This window comes from Acanthamoeba castellanii, assembly GCF_000313135.1.
Source record: "Acanthamoeba castellanii str. Neff unplaced genomic scaffold scf7180000084716, whole genome shotgun sequence".
Lineage (NCBI taxonomy): Eukaryota > Discosea > Longamoebia > Acanthamoebidae > Acanthamoeba > Acanthamoeba castellanii.
The window spans coordinates 43403-63535 of record NW_004457511.1 but is presented as its reverse complement, the minus strand read 5'-3'; the positions used below and the strand labels follow the sequence as shown (position 1 = coordinate 63535).

The following is a 20133-nucleotide window of genomic DNA, read 5'->3' as shown; positions in this document are numbered from 1 at the left end:
GTGCGTCTCTCTCTCTCTCTCCTTCTTCTTCTTCTCTTCACTTGGCTCGGGTCTGGACCTGCCTCTGGAGCTGGCATAGGAACTCGTAGTAGGAGGGCAGCGTCTTGGAGTTGTCCTCCACAAAGTGCGCAAAGAAGCGGTACTGCAGAGCACGGAGAGGCAGACACCACGGGACCCGGGAGATTGGGGAGGAGAGAGACCTGAGCCAACCGCGTCGCAGGAGGAGGAGGAGCGAGGAGTGAGGAGTGGGTGTGTACCTCGAGAGGGTCGCCTTCCCGGACGACGTAGAGCTTTTGGTGGCAGGGGTGCGAGGCGCGCAGGGCGTTGACGATGGCCACCACCCGCTGCGAGAAGTCGTTGCCTACAATTTTTTTTTATCGCCGCCAGCGGCATGCCCACCACCACCACGCGTGAGCTGCTGCTGCTGCTTGGGGACGGAGGAGGAGGGGCGAATGCCGCTCGTACCCTGGTCCACGAGCTTGAGGAGGGCGTCGTCCACGCCAAAGAGGCTGGGCACACCGAACAGGGCGTGCACGGCTTCGGGTGCGGCGAGCTTGCCCACCCACAGGAGGAGGTATTGCCCGTCATCCAACAAGAAGATGCCGCTCTGGTCCAACTTCTCGCTCGACAGGTTGTTCACCGGCGGCAGAACGACCTGTGAGCACGGCGCACGCGACACACAACACAGCCGCCGCGGTGAGCGGTGGGGCACGGGAAACACCAAGACACGGTGGTGATGGGTTGGTGGGTTGGTTGATTGATTGATGGGTTGCTGGCAGAGGTGGTGGGTAGGTACCTTGCCGCCCTCATCGACGGTTCCGCACTCGGCGGGCATGACGTTGAGCTGGTAGAGGCGAGGGTAGAGGAGGCAGATGGAGTCGGACACGCCCAGGGTTCGAAGGAGGGCCAAGTGGTAGCTCCTCTCGTCGGGCTTGATGTCGGCACCTGCGCATTGCAGGTGGCCGCAGCCACAACGCGTCGTGAGCGATGCGCGCCACGCGACCAAGGCCAAGGGAGGACCGCCTTGTGGGGGTGAGGGGGGGGGGTGCCACCTACCGGAGCGGAGAGCAATATGCTTGATGAGGGCGAGGGTGTAGAGGGGAAGAAGCTTCAGCGACTCGGGCAGCACCAGCTGCGTACTGCTTGTGCCCGCCGACGCAAAGGACGCTCTGCGCATGGGAAGCAGAGATGGAGATTATAATATGGACCGTTGCGAGCCAATGCCCTGCCAAGGATTTGGGGATGGAGTGGGGGGGGGCCAGGGGAGAGAGAGGTGTCTACCTGTACACGGAAAGGATGTCGATGCACTTGTGAAGAACGGCCTGGCGTGCGTCCGACAGCTTGGTCATCAAAACCTTTTCGACCGCTGTGTACCAACGCATGCCGGACCATGACACGACGAGAGGCCGTGTGAGTGAGTGTAGGGACTCGCCACAACACACACACACACACACGACACACACAGGGGGGCATCGCGTGTACCCATCTTGGATGTCAGGGCGACGACAGCGTCCACATCGGCGAACTTGAAGAGGTCTGAGAGTGACGACGTCACGGGGAGACAGACCGTGGCAACTCTGATCCTCCGCTCGCCCTGGGAAGTGGTGTAGAGGAGCGCGTTCTGAATGGACACGTACTTACGATCGTTCAACGGATCCTTGACCTGGTGTGCGGGTTTGGGGGGGGGTCAGCGTCAGCATTTGAGCGACACCACACGTCATAAATCTTTCTGTGAATAGGAAACCACGTGTGGTGGGCCGGGCTGGCTCGAGGGGCGCTTACCGAGTCGACCTGCAACTGCACGGCAAAGGCTTTGTCGGAATCGACCGTGGGCAGGGCCATGAGGTCCGTGCTCCTGATGTAGAGGTTGCCGTAGTGCGCACTCACCTACGAACACCACCACCACCACCAACAACAACAACCGACAACGCCAGTAGTACGCGATGAGCGACGGTCACGAGAAGGAAGCAATGACACAGGGCTGGATGAGCAGGTGTGTGTGTGTGTGTGTGTGGAAATGTCAGGATCGTACCTTGACGCCATGGGTGGCGCGTACGCGCATGACGGCCTCCCAGCCAGTTTCTCTGGTAAGGACGTGGGTGAGATCGCCCGCAAACTTCTCCGCGTCCTTCTCCGCGTTGTAGGCCGGGTAGTAGATCGTCTGCCCGCTGGTGAACTGCGGCAGCACGCCTGCAGGTGGTGGAGGTGAAGCCAGTCGATGTGTCAGTCTGCTGCTGCTGCGTGCGTGCTGTGTGCTGCTGCTTGGTTGCCCCATTCACGTCCCCGCGGACAAACCAACGCTGGCGGCATGCGAGGGAGGGGAGGGAGGCTGTACTCAGTGTGGCCACGTCGGTATAGTGGGGAGAGAAGAGGAAGAGGTCGACTGCGATCTGCTGTCGCGAGCAATCGAGGGCGAAATCCTTGTAGAACTGGTTGTCCGGCTTCAGAAGGGCCACCTCCTTGTCCGTACCTGCGCCCGGCCGATACGGCGCAAGGCAAGGCAAGGCACCCATCTTCGATTAGCACACACACACACACACACACACACCAGCCAACGCAGCGGCGGCGGCGGCAACGATGGGGTCTGCGCAAGGAGGGAAAACACACCGAGCAGCTTCGGGTCCTCTCTCATCTTCAGCGAGGCAAAGCCCACTGAGGGGAGTCGGCTCAAGAACAACAGCATCTTACCGCCCACGATGCGCTACGCCGCGAACGGGGAAGGGATGGGGGGGATGGAGAAAGTGGGGAGGGGAGGGTAAGCTGCGGTCTGTCTTGAAGCGGCGCCCGAATGAATTTTGGCTGGGTCCCACGTCGGGAAGAAGATGGCGGGCATACCATGACATTCCAGGCCGCCTTGAGGGCAGGGCCGAGAGCACTCTCCACGTTCTGCGTTCCGGCGTGCATGGCTGGCAAGCGGTCTATTCGGGGAAGAGAAGGAGAGATTAGGGGAGAGGAGGGGGAGAGGTTCGTCACATTAGAGACTGCAGCAGCTGAGAGAGAGAGAGAGAGAGAGAGCAGCCTACCCAAGAGAGTGTCGACGACAGAGCGCGAGTCCTTGAGGTTGACGAGCATGTCGTCGGGGAGAGGCAGGAACACGTCCTCCACGTCCGACACCACCAACATCCGCGGCTGCGACAGAGAGGACTACAAAAGGAGGGAGGGGGGAGGGCAAGACAAAGACATGGCCACACCCAGAGAGAGAAGTGGGAAAGAGAGGGGGGGGGTGGAGGGCGGTTAGCAATCCAATGGGATAGAGCGGGACAGCTGCAGCGAGAAGGAGGCGCGTCGGGTCGGCACCTTGAGGTTGTAGAAGTGGATGGAGCTGTCGAAGGTGATGAAGCCGACATTAGTGCGCTCGGTGTCGGGCAGGTTATCGAGCGTCTTCTTCACAGTCTCGGCGAGTGTTTGGAGCATGCCGGACGAGACCGAATAGTAGGAGACATCGATCACGAAAAAGTAGGTGGGCGGCATCGGCCGTCTGCAGCCGAGAAGAGAGAGTTGCGCAAAAAAAAAAAAAAAACTCAGGTGTGAGCGAAAGACGCAGAGAGTGGGGGGGGGCAGGGAGAGTTCAGCTCACCTGACCATGTACTCCGAAGGAGCGACAAACTCTACGCAGCCCTTGGAGAGCTCCGCTCGTTCGGCCCAGTCCTTGCGGCGGCCATTGCGATCGAGCTCGCTGAAGTAGTCGTTGGGTGTTTCGTTGACCAGATCGCACAGGTTGCACCTCCAGCGCCGGCCGCCTTCCAAGAAGTTCACGAAGGGGTTGATGTAGGCGCGGCACTTCCTGCACCGGATGATGCCCGTACGCCCAAAATTGACCACCGGTATTTTGTGCTGCGTGTGTGTCGTGTGTGCGGTTTGAGCAAACAGGCATGCAACGCCCAAGAGGCGACACATTGACACGTGATTAGACGCTGCCGAGATCTGTCTCTGTAGAAAGAAAGCGAGGCGACCCACGTCTCTCTCTCTCTCTCTCGAATGGAGAGGCGGCCGCGTACCTCGTCCGACGGAGCCATGGGCTGCAGGATACAGCCCAGCGGGATCGCCGCCTTTTGGCCAAGCGCGGGTGTGGAGGGGACGGCGTTCACGGTCATGCGCATCCAGCAAGAGGGGCAAGCGGACTCGGGGTCGGGCTTCTGGGAAGGATCCTCCTGTTGTCGTGGAGCCACACCCAACCGCCAACCACCACCAACCGCCGCCGCCGCCTCAATTAGTATCAGCATGTACGCGCGAATTGAGAAAAACCGGGGCTCCTCCCAGTAGAGCCTGGGTGTGCGCCTGGCGCGCCCAAATGGATCCAGCACTCGTGCCGCGGTGGTGCGTGGTGGTGCGTGGTGGTGCGTGGCTGGTGGTGCGTGACGTACTGGAGGAGTGACCGGGTGGGCGACTTGCTGTCCCGTTGGCCCAACGGGCAGCCCGCGCGCAGGCTGCGGAGGTCCACCGCCATACAGGCCGGCTCCCGGCGCACCACCTGTCTGCACTCCGCCGCTCACGTGCATGCTACCCGCCATCTGCACATGCCCGTGCCACGCACGCCGCGACCGGGTTAGGCCCAACAGGAAGAGAGAGGGAAGGAGGAGGAGAAGCGAAAAACCCCCCACACCACCACCAGGTCGGCCCACCCCAATGGAATCAAGCCACGCGAACCACACGCGCGATGGCGTAAGTCGCCGAGAAGGGGGGGGGAGGTGAGGGCACGGTGTTGGAGGAGGGAGAGGAATGAGCACCTGGGTCACGTCGGCAAGAGCAGAGTCGTATGAGGAGGGGCCGCCCTCGGCGTCAAAGTCGGGAACGGGGTAGTGCCTGCGCGCCACTCCAGTAGCCGCAGTGCCTGCACCCGGGTGGCCCAGCATTCATTCATCAATTCATTCATAGCGCGCGCGTTAAAATCGTTAAAACTGGAGAGATAAAAGCAAAATGGGAGGGGTGGCTCAAGAAGAGGATGAAGAAGAGGTACACACCGGCAGTAGTCGGGTGTCCGGTCGGCTGGAGGGGCGGGCCACCAGCGGGCGGGCCTGACGGGGGAGGAGCCCCGCCGCTGCCGCCGTAGAAGCCGAGAGTGGCCGTTTCGGGGTAGGCCGAGTAGAGGCTGGGCGTCTCCAGGGAAGGGTAGGCAGGCCCGGCGCCACCAACAACGCCCGTGCTGCCGGGTCCCGCGGTGGGGGGCGAAGGGCTGAACCCGCCACCGCCATGGGGCGGGGGTGCGCCTACAAGAGGGCCTCCAGCAGCGAAAGGCGATGCCACTCCGCCGCCGCCGCTGGGCTGTTGGCCTACTGGGTAGGCCGGTACGCCCCAGGGGGAAGCCACGCCCGTGGTGGCCACGGGGGCGCCAGAGAGAGGAGAGGCTGCTGTCGTGCTGGCGAGCGGGGCGGGGACCTGGTAGAGCGGAACGGGGGCTGGGGCAACAGGGCCGGCACCCAGGCCACTCTGATCCACTCCACCGCCGCCGCCACTTCCACCGTAGCCGGGTCCTCCCAGCGGGGGGAAGGAGCCACCGAGCGAGGGGGCCGGATCGTTGGTGGGCATGCCTGGATAGGCCTCTTGTGGGTAACGTCTCCTCGCCATTTGTACTGTTGTGATTGGTTCAACAACCTTAAGGTTTATCTCTTGCTGTGTAGATACCTGCGCCCACAATCTACCAGAGCTGCAGGATCTGCTCTCGCCGCTGTGGAGTGGAGACTTAGTCCACGCTTGTGCGGGGACACGCACACACACAGCCCACGTCCGCACCACTGCCACGTCAGCCTTGGAGAAAAACGAAAGGAAAATCTTCCCACAGCGCATATTTTATTTTCCTTCTTTTTCCTTCTCTCTATTTTCCCGGCCGCGCAGCACAGAAAAAAACGAGGCAGACAGCTGATTGCATCAAAGGGAGAGAGCATTGGTACACGAGACATGAAGCGCTTCACGTCGCTTGACATCAGTGCCATCACGCGAGAGCTGCGCGAGAAGGTGGTGGGTCTTCGTATTGCCAACGTCTATGATCTGGGCAAGAAGACCTACCAGCTCAAGCTTGCCAAGCCCGACCACAAGCAGTACCTTGTGTTCGAATCGGGCGTGCGGCTGCACACCACCAAGTTCCAACGGGAGCGCCAAACGGTCCCCTCCGTCTTTTGCCTCAAGGTTCTCCTCACCCCCCTCACTCCGGGGCAGGCAGCCAATCTTGTTCATGTTGAGAGAACTTCTTGGCGTTTCTTTTTTTTTCTTTTCATTCTTGGCAACAGTTGTGTTTTTCTACCTCTCTGCTCCTTCCTACCCCGAATTATTATTATTATTTGGGTTTATTTGTGGTGCTGATCTCTTTGAGTGTGGTGTGCGGCGGGTGACAGTTGCGACGATACCTGCGTACGAAGCGCATTGAAGATGTAAGGCAACTCGGCATCGATCGAGTGATAGACATCACCATCGGCTCGGGAGAGGCCCAGCACCACCTCATCATCGAGCTGTACGCTAGCGTACGACCTCCCACCTCGGTCGTGTCGATGCCGCTTCGCAGGGCTGAGACCCTGACTCACGCGTGCGCGCGCGTCGTCTTCACCACCACGCACCACGCTCCATTGCGCGTATGCGACGACCGCACAGGGCAACATCATCCTCGTGGACAAAAACTACGCCATCGAAACCCTCATCCGCTCCTACAAGACTGGCGAGGGCACCGACGATGAGGTGTCAGTCGCCGTCGGCACGCGCTACCCTGTCGACAAGGCCCGCCAGCTCGTGCCCACCACCGTAGACCGCTTGCGCGAGGTACCTTTCCTCACTGCCGCACCCACATCCGATGTTGCTGCGCCCGAGCGTGTGGGATGGATCGATCCGAGCCCGAGATCCGTGCCATCCCACATCCCATCCCATCCCACATCCCATCCGGGCTCTGTCTTGCGATGGCCCGGGAGATGTTGACTCTCTGTCTCTTCACCCCATTGGGGGGGGGTAGGTGCTGCATTCGGTGCCCGAGGAGCAGCGGGCAAAGGAGGCGGTGAAGGACGTCCTCAACCGCCACCTGGACCTGGGCCCCACACTCTTTGAGCACTGCCTCCTGTGCGCCGACCTCAAACCCCACGCCAAGGTCAGCGAATACGGTACTACGCCCCACCACCAGCCACCAGCCACCAGCCACCAGCCACCAGCCACCAGCCACCAGCCACCAGCCACCAGCCACCAGCCACCAGCCACCAGCCACCACTACTACCAGCCGCTCCCCCCCAATCCCCCCCACTGACGCCGCCCTTTCTCGCGCCGGCGTCTGTTTACGCGCGCGCAAGCAGACGAGGCCAAGACCGAAGCCCTGCATCGGGCCATCCAGCACGCCGAGTCCCTTTACAGTGACCCCACCCTCAAGGTACCACCAGCCACCACCAGGCGCCACCAGGCGCCATCCGGACGCATCCGTGGATTGTGTCTGTCCGGGGGATGGGGGGGGTTGGCGGCGGCTTGGGGGGGCAACGCCGCTCACGACGGCCGCGTCGATCTGCGGTATTGTGGGGGGGGGGTACAGGGGTACATCGTGCTCAAGGACGCCAAGCCAGATGCCGCGCCCGCTGCTTCCGCGAAAGCCCTGCAGGGCAAGGGCAAGGACAAGGAAACCCAGCCGCAGCCGCCCCCGCAGCAGCAGCAGCAGCAGCAGGAAGGGCGTGCGGAGGAAGAGGCGCAGTCTCCGGTAGTGCCCGCCACTCCCGCGCCGCAGGATGCCGCCAAGCCAGACGGCGAGGAGGATTACGACAGCCGCCTGTACGCCGCATCTTCTGCCACCTCCCTCCCCCTCAGAAGATGACCACGGCTGACCACGTCGGCGGGGCTCCCTGGCCGTGTGTGTGTGTGTCTCCTTATCTTCTGCAGGTTCATGATGTTTGTGCCCTATGTGTACAAACAATTCGAAGGCCGGCCGCGACTCGAATTTCCGAGCTTCGACGAGGCCGTCGACATCTTCTTCTCCAAGGCGCAGGAGCAGCAGGTCGAGGTGAAGAAGGAGCAGCAGGAGAAGACAGTCATCAAGAAGCTCGACAAGGCACGTGGCCTGCCACAAATTCCCTGTCCTCCTCCCCATTCCCCGCGCAAATCCGGCACAGGCCGGGAGAACTGAACGGTGGCGGCGGTGGCGGCGGCGGTGCGAGTGCAGGTGAAGAAGGACCACGAGACCAGAATAGCCGCCCTCACCAAGGCCGAGGAGGAGTGCATCAAGAAGGCGCACCTCATCGAGACCAATGTGAGCGATGTGGACGCCGCCATCAAGTACGCACACCTGGCGGGAGAGGCCGCGCGCGTTCTCCTCCCGCGTCGTCCGCCCGGGCGTGTCTGCTGACGGTGAGGTGTGCGCGGCCGGCAGGGTCACGTGTTCGGAGCTCGCGCGGGGCATGGATTGGGCGCAGCTGACCCGGGTCGTCAAGGAGGCCAAGAAGGCGGGCGACCCCATCGCCAACCTCATCCACTCCCTCGACTTTGCCAACAACAGGTGCCTGCCTGCCTGCCTGCCTGCACCCCCTCCCCCTGCCGTCTCCCCCAGAAAAATCTCCCTTCCTTCGACCGTCCGCCCGCGTCCTAGCGCGGCTGCCAAGTGGCGCGCCTGACCGATGCATTCTTGCTTCTTCTCGCTGCTGCTGCTGCTGCTGCTGCTTCTGATTAGGATCACGCTGCTTTTGGTCGACCCGCTCGAAGCCGCCGCCGACGCGAGCGGCGCCATGCAGAAAGTCGAGGTACCCTGCTATGCCCCCGCATATGACTTTCTTTTCCTCCTCTCGCTCACCTTTGGGGGGGGGACTCGGCGCAGGTGGACATCGGGCAAACGGCCTACGCCAACGCGCAGGAGTTCTACGCCGAGGCCAAGAGGCGCGCCCACAAGCACGCCAAGACGGTGGCATCGTCCCAGATGGCCGTCAAGGTACCAAAATTCAGCACCACTCGCTTTGCTTCTCCTCCGCCTCCTCCTTCCCCCCGCGCCTTCGGACGATGCTGATGGCTGGCATTTGTGGCAACACGGCTCCGGGGCGACGCAGGCGGCGGAGAAGAAGGCCCGGCGCGAGATCAAGGACGTGGGTGTCAAGGCCGCCATCCAGAAGGTGAGGAAGGCCTACTGGTTCGAGAAGTTCCACTGGTTCATTTCCTCCGAGGTACACGACACACGACACACGCACGACACACGACACACGACACACGACACACGACACACGACACACGACACACGACACACGACACACGACACACGACACACGACACACGACGCACGACACACGACACACGACACCGCACGGGGCCTTGGGACTGTGCTGACCCCTCTCTTTTCGCTTCCTCCTCGTGCGACCCTCCCTCAACAAAACAACAAAAACCAACGGCGACGGCGACGAACAGAACTACGTGGTCATCTCGGGTCGCGATGCCCAGCAGAACGAGCTGATCGTGAAGCGGTACCTCCGCAAGGGCGACGCCTACGTGCACGCGGACCTGCACGGCGCCGCCACGTGCGTGGTGAAGAACCCGCACCCCGACAAGCCCATCCCCGCGCTCACCCTGGCCGAGGCCGGCTCCATGACCGTCTGCCGCAGCTCCGCCTGGACCGCCAAGGCACGTGCAGCCCCCCCTATCACATTTTTCTGCGTCGGTGTGGGCGCCCACTGCTCCCCGGTCTCAATCTACTAAAACCACTATGGAAATGGAGGTCTAGTATTATTATTATTATTCACATGGTGGTAAGTAGCATGTCGTGGCACTCACCTCCGGCGCGCGGCTCTCGACAGATTCCGACGTCGGCGTGGTGGGTGCACCCCGAGCAGGTGTCCAAAACGGCCCCGTCTGGCGAGTACCTGGTGACGGGCTCGTTCATGATCCGCGGCAAGAAGAACTTCCTGCCGCCCTCCCAGCTCGTCATGGGCTTTGCCTACATGTTCAAGGTAACACAACCAACCAACCAACCAACCAACCAACCAACCAACCAACCAACCAACCAACCAACCAACCAACCAACCACCCCCCAGGTCGACCCCACCTCCGTGGCCAACCACGTCAACGAGCGGGCCGTGCGCACCCTCGTCGAATGTACCCGCTACCCCCCCCCGCCGCCTAAATCCCCACATCCCAGTGATCGGCCCCGAGCGCGACTACGCCGGACGATGATGGCGTTGTTGGTTGGTTGGTGGTTGCATAGGTCGTCATTGGCATGGGCCTTGCTTACCCCATCCCACGTGGCGTGCAGTGTCGGAGCTGGAGGGCGCAGGCAGGGGCGACGCTGAGAGGTCCGCCGTGGGAGGCAGCGACGACGAAGACCAAGACGACGGCGATGTCGAGGCCGTGGAGGGCGGGGCGAGGGGCCACGCCGGAAAGTACCGCGTGCAGGTGCTCATGGACACCCCCGACGACGACGACGCCGACGCCGGCAGCGGCTCGGTACCAACCCCCCCCTCACCTCGCCTCCACCCTCCCCTCCTTGGGGTGTGCACCATGCCCATGGCTTGCACTCACCGTGTGTTTGACCTGCGTGTTTGCGTTGCTTCCTTTCCCTTTCTTTCCGTTCGTTGCGTGCCGCAGCAGGGCAAGCCGCAGCAGCCCAGGCCCCCGCAGAAGGAACGGGAGAAGCGGGCACGCATGTCCGCGGCCGAGAAGCGGCGCAAGAAGAAGCTCGAAAAGCGAGGCGAGGTACCGCCCTACCAGCCCCCTCCCCCGCCAGCCACGCACCACGCACCACGCACCACGCACCACGCACCACGCACCACGCACCACGCACCACGCACCACGGGAGGCCTTCGTGAGGAGAGCTCCCCTTTCTGGGTCGTCGTTCCCGGCGGCCCGGTTGGCGTTGCCCCCCCTCTACTCTAATCGCTTTTTTGCGCAACAGTCGGCGGCCGCAGCCCCGGCGGGCGAAGAGCCAAGCCCCGACCACCACGAGGAGGAGGACGACGAGGAGGACGACGAGGAGGAGGTCCAGCAGCAGCAGCAGCAGCCCAAGACCAAGGGTCCCACGCAGCCCAAGCTCCTGCGCGGCCAAAAGGGCAAGATGAAGAAGATGAAGAAGAAGTACGCCGAGCAAGACGAGGAGGAGCGAGACCTGCGCATGCGACTCCTCCAGGTGTGCACCCCTCCCCTTCGGCACTTGGCCGCCCGGAGGTCGTGTGGCCGAGCGCACTCCCTTGTCCTCCTCCTCCTCCTCCTTCCATTTTGCCCACGCTCACGTCGCCGGTGGCTACACACACCACACACACAACACGACACACACCACACACACACACACACACACACAACATGGATGGATGGATGGATGCAGTCGGAGGGCCTCAAGAAGAAAGAGGAGCAGCGGCTCAAGGACCTGGAGCTGCAGAAAAAGAGGAAGGGCAAGGGCAGGGGCCAGGCCGGACGAGGCGGACTCCCGCACCAGCAGCAGCAGCAGGTGCAGCAAGGTGCCGGACGAGGAGAGGCCGCACGTGCGGGCATGGGAAGAGGCCTCCCCCAGAAAGCCCCCGCCTCTCCCCCGGGGGTACGTGTGCCACCACCAACCGCCCACGCACCACCACTCCCGTCACGCGGCACATGGCACACGCGACACGCGACACGCAATGGCCGGCGGTGGCGATGGCCAGCACACACGCTCGCGAGTCGGCGCTGTCTATTTACCCCGCGTCCCCCCCCCATCCCTCTAATCTTCGCCACGTACGCGCCAATTAGGAGGGGAAGGAGGGCGAAGAGGAGGCCGCGCTGGCCCAGCCGGCGGACGAAGTTGCTCGCGTGGTGGTGGGTGGCGGCGTGGCGGCGGAGGCTGGCGACGGGGGCCGGGGCGAGGAGGAGGAAGCGCGGGACGAGGAGGGCGAGGGCGTTGCTGGGGTGGAGAGCACCGAGGAGGAGGAGCTCGAGGCCAAGCGAAAGCGGCGGCAGGAGAAGCGGCACGAGAAGAAGAAGGAGGCCGAAGAGGTCCGGCAGATCATGGAGGAGGAGAACATCAAGCCCCTCGACGAGTCCCTCCTCTCCGAAATCGACGCCCTCACCGGTACGCCCCGCGGTTTGTGTGGTCGGATGGGGGGACGGACGAACGGGCAGCGCGACCGACCGAGTGTGCGTGTGTGTGTCTGTGTGTTGTGTGCGTGTGTGTGTGCGTGCGTGCGTGCGTGCGTGCGTGCGTGCGTGCGTATGGGTATGGTAGGCGTGCCGGTGGCCGAAGACGCGCTGCTGTTCGCGGTGCCCGTGTGCGCGCCCTACTCGGTGGTGCAGAACTACAAGTACAAGATCAAGCTCGTGCCGGGCTCGGTCAAGCGGGGCAAGGTACTATTACTCTTATACTTATTATTATTATTATTATTTGTGCTGTGAGCCCGCCTTTCCCCCTTTGTTTGGGGGGGGGAGGGATTGGTGCTGGTGGTGGCTGAGAGACGCCCACCCGGTTCGCTCTCTCACACGTGCGGTGCGGTGCGGTGGACCCACCATGACAGGCAGCGAAGGAGGCCATGTCCTACTTCGTGTCGTTCCCGGAGGCCACGGACCGCGAGCGCGACTTGCTCAAGGCGGTGGAGGACTCGGAGATCGTGCTGCAGCTCATTGGCAACGTGCGCATCGCCACCAGCGGACTCAAGCAGAAGGCCAAGGGCGGCAAGAAGAAGGGCGGCAAGAAGAAATGATCATGAAATTGTTTTTGTCACCTATCATCTCCGGAGACAATTACAACAACAGTCGTTGTTTGCTGTTGCACGGGCGGCGGGTTGGAACTGGCGCCGCGTGTGTGGAGCTCCGCCGGTACAATGCCCGCGCAAATGGCGGGCGTGAGCCGGTTGTGGCTTTCTTCGCCGGCGAAGAAGAAGAGGCGGGAAGAAGAAGAAGCACCGGCACACCCCTTCCTTCTTCCTCTCGCCACCTTGGAGTAGATCGAAAATGGAGCCGCATCAAGAGGACTCCTTCGCCTCGCCCCTTCCCCTCCGGACCTTCGAGGGCGACGCCCCACAGCGAGACGGCAGCAGCGGCAGCAGCAGCAGCGAGGTGGAAGAGGAGGAGGTGAATGACGTAGATTCAACCACCACCACCACGAGTGGCGGGCCGTCACCCCCGATCAACAAGCGACAACAACGATGGGGACAAGAGGATGGAGACATCGAGATGGACAAGCTGAGTAGAACCTCCTCGCTCGACGTGGACCAGGATGAAGAGGATGCCGGCACTTTCATCCTGGAGCTCGACAAGGAGAGTGGTCTGGGGGACAGCGACCGCACCTACCGCACGCGAATAGAGCGGGGCTGGGCCTTCGCGCTCAGCAAGGTGGGACCTCTCGTGGGGGCGCTGGGCGCGCTCGCCGCCCTCGGCTTCATCTTTGCCGTGTGGGGCGGCATTCCGCTGGGCGACCCCAAGGAGGACCTCTTCGATGAGGACGGCTCCTGGCCCCTCGTCTTTATCACCAACCCCCTCGTACCCCCCTCCCCCGCCTTCCTCTCCCTCCCTCACCCCGTCGCACTGCACGGTGGCGGCGTTGCCCCTGCTGGTTCCGCACGAGAGGAACTCACGTTTCCTTCTTTCTCTTTCCGGGGCTGCCGTATAATTGGCAATTATAATAATAATAATTATTATTATCAATGATCAGGTGATGGGCGTGATAGGCTACCTCAACGTGGCCATGTTCCTCGGCTGTGCTGGCGTGACCCACCCCTTTCGCGGCTTCAGTACTCTATTCCCCCACCACCACCCCAATGCCAATGCCTGGGATCCCCTGGGGGCCTGCCTGCCTGCCTGCCTGCCTGCCTGCCTGCTGGTGATCTGACCCGTCTCGTCTCTCTCCGCCGCACGCGCACGCAACGTGGCTGTGCACAGCACCGGCGCTGTTGATCATCATCGTGGTGGAGATCGTGATCCTGTTCCCCATCGTGCAAAAGGTGGGGTTCTTCGAACTCTTCGGCGCCGTCAACATCTTCATCTGCTATGCCGCCACTTTCGCCGGTTCGCCCGCGTGGCCTCGGTGGTGCCTTGCACTCCGTAATCTCCGGCTGACGACACACTCTCCAACCATTGCGTGCGTGCGTGCGTGCAGGATTGCTCATCCACGAGTTTGTGAAGCGGTGCCTTGGCAAGCGGAACCGCACGCCCAACTACCTGCGCAAGATCGCCCAGTACGGCAAGGTCGTCTTCGCGCTCTTCGTCCATCTCCTCATCCTCACCGGTACGTACGCCCCGATCGGCGCACCACCCCTCTCCCTTTTTATTGGAGCCTCCTCGAGGACCCAACATGTTGTTCTCCTCGATTTCTTTCGTTATTTTTAATTATATAGTAATTAATTAATATAAATACGCAGGCTACGTGATCGGCTATCGATACGTATCGAGCACGGTGCAGCCCATCCTCTCCTTTTCCCTCGCCATCTCCGGTACGCACCCGACCCGCCACCGCCGATGCTGATTGGGACTGCCCCCCCCCCTCTGCTGACCTGTCCCTCTGCCGGTCTCCTCCTTCTCTCTCTCACGACACACACGACACACGACACAGTGTTCATCATGCGCAAGGTCCTCCTGGCGCTAACGGACATGTTCCCCATCGAAATGGCCATGCTCATCTCTTCGTTATGGGTGACGAACCTGACGGACATGGTACGGACCACGCCGCACGCGTCTCCCCCCTCATCCAACACACGGAGGTCGGCGCCACGACGCTTCAAATCGATTTCCAATTGCTAGCAACCGGATTATTGTGTGTATGTGTGTGTGTGTTGCCCCACGACCACGGCGATTCCATTTCTCATCATTTCGTGTGCTGTGCCTGGTGATTGGGGTGGCGGTGGCGGTGGTGGCTGCTCGTGCAGTGTCAAACGTTGGCGTTCCCTTCCGTGAAGGATCCCATCACCTACATCTACCTCTTCGCCATCAACCTCTTCACCAACCTCGCCAATTTGCTTTTCCTCACCCCCTGGTACGTGGCGTCGTGCGCAAAGCACGCGCACGGCACACCACGCCGCGCATGACCCCACTCACCGGTGCGCCGGGCCGGCCGTGTGCGTGTGCTTTCGTCATTCCTTCGCAGTTGGTTCCGCATCCGCGTGTGGGTCAAGAACAACCTGGGCCACATCTTCACGTGCTGCTTCTGTACCTGCAAGTGGCCCGAGGTACCTCTTCTCCTCCTTTTCTCTGTTCTCTATTCTTTGCTAGCTTCTCCATTGTTGCGTCATTGTGGTCGGTCGATCCGCTTGCGAGTTGGGCTCACCGGTGGTGGTGCGTGGTGCGTGGTGCGTGGTGGTTGCAGACCATGCCCCAGCGAAACGACGACCACATCGAAGACGATCGGGGCCACTCCCACAATCGGCCCGGGTACCTGCGACGGCAGGTGCGCTTCTATTTCTGGCGCATCTGGTCGCAGACGTGCTCCATGCTCTTCTACCTCGGCATCTCCTCCATCCTCCGCTACGGCCCCAACAGCGAGTACGTCCGACGCACACCCCCCCCTCCGCGCGCTGGCCTTGGGTTGGGCCGCTGCCGGTGGTGCGGGTTGCCTCGTAATGCCAATACTGTGTGTTGCGTGTTGTGTTTGTTTGCGCGCCGTTCCGCTGCAGGTACTACATGTTTTCCGAAGACCCCATTGTGAAGGGCAGCGACGAGAGGAGCTACAACGTGCTCTCGAGCACGGGCTACCGCAATTCGCTCCTCTACGCCTCGGCCAACCTCTTCCCCATCGCGTTGGCCGGCCTCTTCGGATACCTCCTGGTGAGGTGCGGTACCCCATTTGTCCCCCCCCCCACCTCCACACTTTCCTAGGCCCCCCGTGTGCCGTGTGCCGTGTGTGCACGCGCGTGTGTACTCTGCGCGTCCCATGCGTGTTTTTTTTTGTGTATTTATTAATGCATGCGCATGTGTATCCACCATTATAAAAGGTTCCTGTACAAGGAGACCTACGCCGTGCTGGTGAAGACCCATGGCATGATGCTGCTCCACAACACCACCTACATCGGGTTCGTGGTGGTACGTCCCTCCTCCCCCACGTTCAACCAACCGGGACGACCAAGAGCTGACCCACAGGCACGCGTGTGCACCTCCATCACGGCCCGCAGGCAATTTTGGCGCACAATGGATTGCTGGCGGTGATGATCGTCCAGTACCACCAGCGCGTGTGGTGGGCCTTCAACTGATGCAATGCAATGGCCATGCCACGCCGTGCAACGCTGCTGCTGGTGGTGGTGCCATCGACCCGCGGGGGCTGTTTCGCCGCCGCCGCCATCTCAACGGGTGCCCCCCCCCCATCGCCACTACCCGGCCGCGGGGATCCCCGCGTGGAGGGGAGTCGGTCCTCTGGAAGTGCAGCTGTACACAACATCACACCCCCCCCCTGCATCCAACAGAAGAAGAAGAAAAAAATAAAGAAAAAACAGAAAACAAAAAAACGTTTCCGCAGTTGTCCGCAATCATCGTTGCCCCCATCCATGATGAAGCCCTCCCTCCCCCTCTGGCATCCTGCCCGTGCGGGCGTCAGCGCTTTCGGTGCTTCATCCTTTGTGCAGGGTCCTGTGCGCGCTGCTGCCCTCGTATGCGTACGGGACGCGGAGCGAAAGCGAATCAAGAAGAAATTCATGCGCGGATGGCGTTCCTCTGTCAACAAGGTACCGCATGCCCATCATGGATTTATTATGCCCCACAGTTAATGGCCGATTTGATTCCCGAATTGTACAATGATTTTTCCGCTCCGCCGGAGACACCACCGGACGAGACATTTGCCTGGTGGGTGGTTGGTTGGTAACAACCTAACGGCGCGTTGGGGCAGGACCAAGTGGAGGCGCGCAGAACGGCGGTGGATCCCCGCACGCTGTCGGACCCGTCGACCGGGTGGGACCAGCGGAAGCGGCGGACGGGTCTGGTTGCCATCAAGGTGGGCATGACGTCCGAGTACAGCGAGTACATGGAGTGGCTGCCCCTCACCGTCCTCCAGGTGCGCGCCCGACTCCCCGACGTGCGCGCGCGGTGTAGGGCCTCATCCAGCGCGCCGTTGTGTCGTGTGTCGTGTGTGTCGTGTGTGTCGTGTGTGTGTACGCGGTACACATGTGCAGGTGGTCGACTGCCAGGTGGTGCAGGTGAAGAAGGAGCGGCACAACGAGTACGAGGAGGAGAAGGTGGGCCTGCAGGTGGGCGCTGTCGACGGCAAGTGGAGGCGGCTGGCCAAGGCCCAGCGCGGCCACTTCTTCCACGCGGGCGTCAACCCCAAGAAGGTCCTCATGGAGTTCAAGATCTCCCCCGACGCCGTCGTACCCGTCGGTACCCTGCCCCCTCGCCAAGCACCCCCCCCCTCCGATACCCCCCTCCGATACCCCCCCTATCTCCTCCTAATCGCGTCCCGCGTGGTTGTGGTTGTGGTTGGGTGCGTCGTGTGCCAGGAACGGAGCTGCGGGCGGAGCACTTTGTGCCCGGGCAGCTTCTCGACCTCACCGGCAAGACGTGCGCGCCCCCGTTCATGTGCAAATCGCGTGGCACCATCGACATTGATGCTTAACCGCGAAACGGGCGGCGGTGGCGGCGGTGCCCATGCAGGAAGGGCAAGGGGTTCCAGGGTGTGATGAAGCGGTGGGGCTTCTCGGGTGGTCCGGCCTCCCACGGTAACTCGGCCTCCCACAGAGAGCCCGGCTCCACCGGCCAGCACTCCGTACATCCACCCCCACCCCACCTGACAACACACCCGCCCACCCATCCGACGATGACGACGACAACGATGATCCATCCCATCACCACACCATTTACTTATCGTAAGCTTGGTGTGGTGTGTGTCGTGTGTTGATTCGATCAGATTCCGAGCAAGGTGTGGAAGGGCAAGAAGATGCCCGGTCGGATGGGCAACAAGTACCGCACCACCAAGAACCTCCTCGTGCGCCCCCCCCCCAACACCTCCACACCCTACGCCATTTACGCTGAGAACACTAACCTGTGAAATGACACACACACGACACACACGACACACACGACATACGTGTTTCATGCTACATCTATGCTTCCAACTATGTTCTGTGCTGTGTGTGAAACACCAGTTGTGGAAGATCGACACCAAGAACAACCTCCTCTACGTCAAGGGACCCGTGCCCGGCGCACCCGGCTCCTACATCAGGTCAGGCCCCTACCCTCCCCCCCCTCCTAATCACTCTCCGGGGGGTGCCGGGCCTCAGCACGTGCCACCAGCCCCTGCGTCGTGCACCCTTCCTCCCTCCCAACCTTGCCAACCTGGCCAACCTGGCCCACCAAAAATAGGGTGCGGGATGCCAAGAACAAGCTCCACTCCCTGGTCCCTCCCTACCCGACGTACATGCGCCAGGTACGTGCGCCCGATCGCCTCCCATCTCTCTCGCTCGCGCGCGCTCTCTCTCTCTCACCCTCACCCACTGGCTGGTGCGGAGAGCAGCCGGAGGAGGTGCTGCCGGAAGTGATCACCGCCAACTCGCCGGAGCCCATGTGGTACAAGAAGATGATGGCCCGCCAGGCGGCCTTTGCCGAAGATCTCAGCAAGAACACCGACGACAACCAAACGGCCGTCCAGGTGGTCCTCGCCCACAAGTACGCGCCAACGCACCACCCTCTCCCCCTCCCCTGCGCGTGCGGTGCCCACGGTGGGCTCACGCGCGTGTCTTCGCGGGCAAAATCGCTGCAGGGAGGCGTTCCCGTCGTACGACAAGTGGAAGAAGGGCCTGCTGCCGCCCGGCCCCAACCCCTCCAAGCACCACTCGTGCCTCTCGGTGGGCGAGCCGATGGAGTTCCCGTGGCTGGCCGACACGATCGCCGACTACGAGGACCCCTCCACCGCCGAGGAGGACCAGCTCCAGATCCACTACGCCGAATCCTAAGGCCACCACCACAAGGGTCGCAAGTCGGAGAGCGCAAACAAAATACCATTCGCGCAACCATTGGGACAAGACTTGACTCGCATACTGCCCTGCCCATGCCCATGCCCATGTGTGTGTGGGCCGCCGTCGTAGAGCTCTGGGACTGCCGCGGCACGGCTCAGTAGCACTTGCTGCAGGGCGTGGAAAGAGCAGGTAACATGAGGTGTGGCTCTTGGGCACCAAGGCGATGGGGGGGGGGCGTACGCGTGGACGATGCTGGGGCCTTGTTCGTCGTATTCCTCCTTGGTGATCCAGGCGTTCTGGAAGGTGGACAGCGACGCGAGGATCGACCCTCCGATCCACGAGCTGTACTTTCTCTCGGGTGGCGCGATCACCTTGATTTTGAGGCTGGAGGGTGCCAGGGTGGTGAGCTCCTTCGACAATCTCTCCGCCAGGCCCGGGAACTGCGTGGGGCCAACAAAACAAAAACTTGAGTTAGCGCAGGAAAGGGGCCGCGGCCTTGTGGTGCGGACCATGGTACTGCCGCCGGCGAGCACGACGTTGCCGTAGAGCTCAGCGCGCAGGGACTGGTCGCATTTGTGGATGGTGTTGTAGATCAGCTCGTGGACGCCGCCCGCCTCCATGCCGACCAATGACGGCTGGAAGAGCGCCTCCGGGGCACGGAAACGCTCGTCGCCGATGGTGATGACCTGGCCGTCGGGCAACTCGTACGACTTCTCGAGAGCCGACGACGCGGCGGCCGAGCTCATCTCCTGCTCGAAGTCGAGGGCGACGTAGCACAGCTTCTCCTTGATGTCGCGCACGATCTCGCGCTCGGCGGTGGTGGTGAACGAGTAGCCGCGCTCGGTCAGAATCTTCATGAGGTAGTCCGTGAGGTCGCGACCGGCCAGGTCGAGCCTGAGCACGCCGTGCTGCATCACGTGGCCCTCGTAGAGCGCGCACGCGTGGGTCACGCCGTCACCGCTGTCCAGCACCACGCCTACCCCGCCGCACACGCACGCACACACGACACGCGCACGCAGAGAAGAGCTCGCGTAAGTTTCCTTCCTCCCTGGAGGAAGCTCGCTATGTGTGTGTCGTGTCTTTGGTCATGTCGTGTGCCCTCGTCGGAGGGGGCGACAGGTACCAGTAGTGCGACCGGAGGCGTAGAGGGCGAGCACTGCAGACGGGACGATGTGGACGGCAGGCGCGCAGAAGGTCTCCATCATGATCTGCATGCCCATGCCCAAGCCACCACCCACACGCACACGCACGCGTGAGCATCGCGGCCCGTTACAAGTGCCCCCCCCCCGCGAACGCCAGGTGACCGTTGGTGGCTGGTGGTGGCTGGTGGCTGGGCTGGTGGTGCGTGGGTAGGTGTGTGGTGCAAGTCGGGTGC

The 20133-nt window shown here is 62.2% G+C and overlaps 5 protein-coding genes across 5 annotated transcripts; 3 read left to right on the top strand and 2 right to left on the bottom strand.

The window, feature by feature from the left end:
• Positions 1–37: 37 nt before the first annotated feature.
• Positions 38–5526, bottom strand: ACA1_151110 (Sec23/Sec24 trunk domain containing protein; the record flags this gene model as incomplete). Its single annotated transcript, XM_004340817.1, has 20 exons — positions 38–142; positions 258–361; positions 466–655; positions 797–945; positions 1057–1169; positions 1282–1366; positions 1483–1663; positions 1783–1887; positions 2033–2190; positions 2336–2470; positions 2549–2584; positions 2608–2701; positions 2836–2918; positions 3024–3129; positions 3298–3478; positions 3578–3834; positions 3999–4151; positions 4365–4511; positions 4728–4831; positions 4962–5526. 20 exons carry the CDS (start codon positions 5524–5526, stop codon positions 38–40), a joined length of 3051 nt encoding a protein of 1016 aa, XP_004340865.1.
• A 369-nt stretch (positions 5527–5895) lies between these two features.
• ACA1_151100 lies at positions 5896–12735 on the top strand (the record flags this gene model as incomplete). The annotated part of the gene is made up of 22 exons (XM_004340816.1): positions 5896–6123; positions 6330–6455; positions 6583–6747; positions 6935–7079; positions 7266–7339; positions 7496–7728; positions 7837–7984; positions 8117–8229; positions 8324–8449; positions 8621–8690; positions 8765–8875; positions 8991–9104; positions 9343–9525; positions 9729–9881; positions 9966–10026; positions 10184–10374; positions 10519–10623; positions 10823–11053; positions 11249–11371; positions 11699–11965; positions 12119–12237; positions 12405–12735. 22 exons carry the CDS (start codon positions 5896–5898, stop codon positions 12733–12735), a joined length of 3417 nt encoding a protein of 1138 aa, XP_004340864.1.
• A 105-nt stretch (positions 12736–12840) lies between these two features.
• ACA1_151090 (uncharacterized protein) lies at positions 12841–16067 on the top strand (the record flags this gene model as incomplete). The annotated part of the gene is made up of 12 exons (XM_004340815.1): positions 12841–13368; positions 13541–13619; positions 13768–13893; positions 13985–14113; positions 14247–14318; positions 14438–14538; positions 14751–14869; positions 14969–15050; positions 15269–15363; positions 15495–15650; positions 15813–15900; positions 15990–16067. 12 exons carry the CDS (start codon positions 12841–12843, stop codon positions 16065–16067), a joined length of 1653 nt encoding a protein of 550 aa, XP_004340863.1.
• Positions 16068–16361: 294 nt separating this feature from the next.
• On the top strand, positions 16362–18755 carry ACA1_151080 (ribosomal protein L3, putative; the record flags this gene model as incomplete). The annotated part of the gene is made up of 11 exons (XM_004340814.1): positions 16362–16535; positions 16574–16660; positions 16697–16861; positions 16980–17184; positions 17304–17364; positions 17458–17569; positions 17711–17788; positions 17949–18025; positions 18166–18229; positions 18317–18468; positions 18563–18755. The coding sequence occupies 11 exons, from the start codon at positions 16362–16364 to the stop codon at positions 18753–18755; spliced, it is 1368 nt and encodes a 455-aa protein (XP_004340862.1).
• On the bottom strand, positions 18752–19672 carry ACA1_151070 (actin subfamily protein; the record flags this gene model as incomplete). Its single annotated transcript, XM_004340813.1, has 2 exons — positions 18752–19198; positions 19268–19672. 2 exons carry the CDS (start codon positions 19670–19672, stop codon positions 18752–18754), a joined length of 852 nt encoding a protein of 283 aa, XP_004340861.1.
• Positions 19673–20133: the final 461 nt, after the last annotated feature.